This window comes from Osmerus mordax, chromosome 17 (assembly GCF_038355195.1).
Source record: "Osmerus mordax isolate fOsmMor3 chromosome 17, fOsmMor3.pri, whole genome shotgun sequence".
Taxonomy (NCBI): Eukaryota; Metazoa; Chordata; class Actinopteri; order Osmeriformes; family Osmeridae; genus Osmerus; species Osmerus mordax.
In genome coordinates this window covers 14150786-14155531 of record NC_090066.1, presented here as the reverse complement: position 1 = coordinate 14155531, position 4746 = coordinate 14150786, and the positions used below count along the sequence as shown (strand labels likewise).

At 39.1% G+C, this 4746-nt stretch overlaps 1 protein-coding gene across 1 annotated transcript; it reads left to right on the top strand.

Moving 5' to 3' along the window:
• The first annotated feature begins 1597 nt into the window (after window positions 1-1597).
• Window positions 1598-4243, top strand: mrpl42 (mitochondrial ribosomal protein L42). The gene is made up of 5 exons (XM_067254598.1): window positions 1598-1716; window positions 1958-2021; window positions 2884-2968; window positions 3324-3487; window positions 4092-4243. The coding sequence occupies exons 1-5, from the start codon at window positions 1620-1622 to the stop codon at window positions 4135-4137; spliced, it is 456 nt and encodes a 151-aa protein (XP_067110699.1). The 5' UTR covers window positions 1598-1619; the 3' UTR covers window positions 4138-4243.
• The last annotated feature ends 503 nt before the right edge of the window (window positions 4244-4746 follow it).

The window sequence follows — 4746 nt, the reverse complement described above, 5'->3', positions numbered from 1 at the left end:
GTGTTGGACTGGCTTAATGGTTGCCTGTAGTGCTTCAAAGTATTGGGTGGTAAAGTCACATCAAAAAATGTTTGCGTACATTAATAAACATTAAGACAATGATTATGTTTATTTTTGGTCATTTTATAAAACAGCTTATGGTTGAATAGATACAAAAAAACAAACTTAATACATTTTATGCAATCAAAAAAAGATTTGTATCTTTGAAATCCGATACAAATTTTGTGAAAGTGCAGTTAGATAGTTTACCATCTAATAAGAAACCATTATTGATATTGTATGAATAACCGGTTGTTAGCAATATTTTGTGCATTTTAGCAGCATGTGGAGTAATATTACTGTACTGTATTTATAAAAAAGAATGACAAAAACAAGTTTGGCTTGTTCGTTTTAAGATGTCTAGCAGGGACTTTCTGACTGGGTTCAACTGAAGCAAGCCAATCAGCATTCCTGTCCACTCCACCCCCCTGCTGCCTTGCCTGAAAATCTCTGTACGGCTTTGAAAATCTTTTTGATCCAAATTTGGCGATGAACAGCGCTCAGGGCGCTCAAGGCGCAAACAGTGAGCTCACAAAAATTCAAGGCGAAGTGTACAAATCGTTTCTGCTCTGTCAAATGTAATTTGGAGCCAGTCTGCACAGTAGTGATCGGTTTGTGGACCCACGGTATCAAGGTCCCACCGACACACTCGCCCGACCCAATTGCGAGCACACACTAACCCCTTTTTATATAGGTAAATAACCAATTAAAAACAAACCGATCAGAAAATTAAGAACTTGAACAGACATCAGCGTGATAAGAACTACTTAAAATGACAGAAACCATCTTTGGAAAAAAAATATTTGAAGTGCACTTTTTTTGTTTGGCTCATGTCCCATCCACTAACATGGAGAGGGTGGGACTTATGACCTATACTGCAGTCACCAGGGAGCAATCAAGATGTTTTAGCTTCACTTTTGAAGAGCTGTCATGCCTTCCATTCTCTTTACAGTCAATGACCTGGATATGCGAGATCTCAATCACACAAGAATCCACTTTGCCAGGCTTCAAGTTATACGCTTGTGTGTGATCCACAGTGGTTTGGACCAATCAAAGCATCCTATGAGGAACGACTGGCAGCTACGGCCATGGTTTAGATGTGATATCCCATTATAGATGGTTATAGACAGATTCCTCCAATCACCTTCCAAGTATTTTTTGAAAGAGTCTGCCCTTTTCTAAACAGTTTCCAATTCTCCAGTGTCCTGATTCCCAGATAGTTCTGCGTCACAAACCAACTGGTATGTCAGGTTAGGATTGACAAAAGATGGTCATAATTTTCATGCCTGCATGCATGTAAAATGATGCTTGGTTCACATTAAATGTACATATGTTTTATGTGTGAGATAGGGCCTGATGTGGCCTGAAGGAAAGCTCTTGAAAGATGACAGTATCAATTACTTAAAGGTCAGATTGCTCCCTGAAATGAAAACTTCACTTTACGAGGTTATTTAACATTAATACGAGTTCCCCTAGCTTTTTTACTGCCACCAATTTCCGATGGGTGGCAGTAATGCGCTAATCGTGCCAAGTATGGCGGAAGTGTAAAGAAAAGCCGGATGTGAACTTCATTCTTGAGAATGGCTAGAGCTTGCATGAGCATGGTCGGTAATTTGAAGAGGTTAAACGGTTTATTTACACAGTTGTCAACCGCAACCAGACAGAAATACAATACAAGTAAGTTATTTCTTCGACTAATGTATATTGCATGTACGTTTGATATCTGGCTAGCTACCAAGTGTCATAGAAAATTTAGTTTTTGTTGTATTGTTTTATGTAACCTAGCGCCAGTGCCTGTTTGGTGAGTGTTTTTCGTTTTTTGGGTGTTTAAGTACGCATTCGTCCCGCAGCGAAGCTTTTCTATGCGAATGTCATCGATCTGCGTTTAATACTTCCACTGCATGTATTTATTTTACAGCATGTTTTCTGCCAGTACACCCCAAGTCAGCTATTGGTGGTCCCTCAATTGATGATCCTTACTGGTAAGTTGCATTAGAAAGAATTACAATATCAAATATTTTACGTCTGACGTAAAATAACGTCTTACGTTGTTCTGGCAAAACCTAATCGTTTAAGGGCTTTGAACATCACTTGTACATGATAATTGTTTCTTATATACTACTGTAATAATTGGATCAATATGCTGTTCCTATTGGTCAAGAAGACGTTCTCAAAAGTTAATAAATCCGTTTATATACCTCCTGAAAGTTCGCAGAGGTAAATAAACGTTTTACGGACCTAGCAACAAGCGGTTGCCTTGGAGATGTAGCAATTGACCTTAACAACGTTGCATCTGCTCGGCAACAAAGTAGCCTAAAAAGCCTAAAACAACCAAATACGGGTTTTGCACAGGTCCGCAAACGCCCCACAATCGCTTCCCGTTTTAAAGAAGCAGACAGAAGACGAATTGATGTTGTTGATATGTGGCGTTGGAGATGTAGTGACGTCACCAGTGCAAGTGCAGCTCATGGCTCTGACAACATGGCGTCTGCTCCAGATTCAACGTGTTTGATTTGAGATCTTCCCATGTATTGTTGTAGTATATAAGAAACCAAATATTTACTCCTCGACAGGTCAGAAAACGCTTTGTCGCCTCGATTTGTTAAAACGATTTGTTTGTAAACCTCGACCTACGGTCTCGGTTAACAAACGTTTTAACAAGTCTCGGTTTACAAAGGCGTTTGCAGACCTGTTGAGGAGTAAACATTTGCTGTTTATCATCATTATGAAGTACAGGTTGATGCCTAATCCCTGCCATACATATGACTGTTATTTGTTGTGACAACATTGATAAACAGTGGGAAATGGGAACACAGTTTCTCAAAACATTTATCTCAATTTCAGTCAAGTAGAAATTGGTGTAACTTCAGATGGGCAAACCATTGTCTGTTACCATCCCTCCATGGATGTTCCCTATGAATTTACACAGGTAATGTATTAATTTGGCTGACACTTTTATCCAACGGTAAAGATCTTTAATCAGCTTCTGGTCTTGAGTCATACTACCCATGTATCTATGCACGCATGGAAATGCAAATGCTCTTTGAGAAGCTAACATGAACACAATTGGTATAATATTGACATGGATCAAAAGATTAATTCTTGGATTGTTTACATTAATTTGTCAAAAACAAATCCCTATCCACAACCTGCCAATTGTTTGACATTTTGCAAAATGACAATGTCTACAATTGTTTCTTTCTTTTATTTTTCAACTCCCACAATTAAGAAGTTGTAAATTTTTACCAATTGCTGTGTTGTAAATGTGTGAATCTCCTTTGCAGCCAATTCCACGACCAGACCCTCTGATCAATCTTGCAGAGAACCATGACCAGGTTCTAAAAGCTCACCTCAGTAGGGAGGTGCTTCAGAACAAAAAAGCCCCTACGATTGAGGAGCTCAGCAAGATGTTTTTCACAACCAAGCACCGCTGGTATCCTGTGGGACAGTAAGTAGTTTCTTCAATTTAACACCTTTTTATTACACAATGTTCATTTTTGGTGTGGCGTTTATTCGAGGGCGACGTTTAATCGAAGAATTACGGTAGATTACTCAAGTCTTTCTGTTAATTAACAAAGAAAAGTACAAGATTATTTTGATAGGGGGTTTTCTGGTGGCTCACATGGGCAGAGGCCTTACATCAGCGGCCCGGTTTCGATTCCAGCCCAAGATATTTGCTGCATGCATTCCCCCCTCTCTACCCAGCCTTATTGAATTGTGACAGTTTGAGGCAGCCATTAAACTGTTTTTATTAGGTCAGTTAGTTGTAGTAATGGTTTTAATAATACAGACATTCTTCGTTGTTCATGTTCCCCTTGCACTTTACGCCTGTCTTGTAGGGTTGTAGCCTACAGGTTATAATACTTCTGGGTGCTGAATTAGAAGACACCTGTTGCAGCAGCTAGTGGCCTCATGTCAAACCTGTGATTGTTTGAGTTTCCACTTTTGCTGAATAAACCAACAATATTTATGTTTATAAACAATAGATGTTAATTGCAGCTTCTTAAAAAAGTAATTATTTTCTCCATTCTCCAATTTCTCAATTTCCTCAGGTACCACATACGGCGAAGAAAGGGAGATCCTCCTAAAGACAGATAGAAACTGCTATGTAAAAGAAACAGCTACTGTAACACAAAGCTTCTTGATACCATACTAAACTTCTACCTGTTTTGTGGTGTAAAATAAAGTGATATTAACTTTTCAAGCTTCATTTTGGATCAAAACGATGCCGTGCTTGTGCTGGTCGGACTCATATGGGTATGGAAACCCACAGTTTCCATACCCATATGGCAACGACAGACACGCACCACTCAGTCTCACGCAGGTGATTGGTATTAGCTGATTAGTGGAGTCAAAAGACAGATAGTATTTCAACCTAATACAATTTACAAGAGGTGACTGCAGGTGCTGCTAATATCTATTTTACTACTATTGCTAATGGAACTGTTTTATTCTACTACGCCACTGAGTGCGTTTACTTGACCATGAGAAACCCGATTATTAGCAATTGTCGGTTTATGCCATACGATTACTCCGTTTACATGTGTAATTAGTTATGCGATTACTCGATAAGCGCGTCTACATGATTCTTTTTATTAATCGTTGTATGCTCTACGGACAAAACTTGCACCATCATCCTTCTGCAACAAAGTGTCGCTGTGTCTTCCTGTATCGGCCCTACATTTACATTTAGTCATTTAGCAGATG

Excerpts from the sequence above, each read along its gene's own strand:
- mrpl42 (XM_067254598.1), top strand. The coding sequence starts at position 1,620 with ATGGCTAGAGCTTGCATGAGCATGGTCGGTAATTTGAAGAGGTTAAAC. Across the intron at positions 1,717-1,957 it reads CAGACAGAAATACAATACAA|CATGTTTTCTGCCAGTACAC; the intron begins GTAAGTTATTTC and ends TTTATTTTACAG. Across the intron at positions 3,488-4,091 it reads CGCTGGTATCCTGTGGGACA|GTACCACATACGGCGAAGAA; the intron begins GTAAGTAGTTTC and ends CAATTTCCTCAG.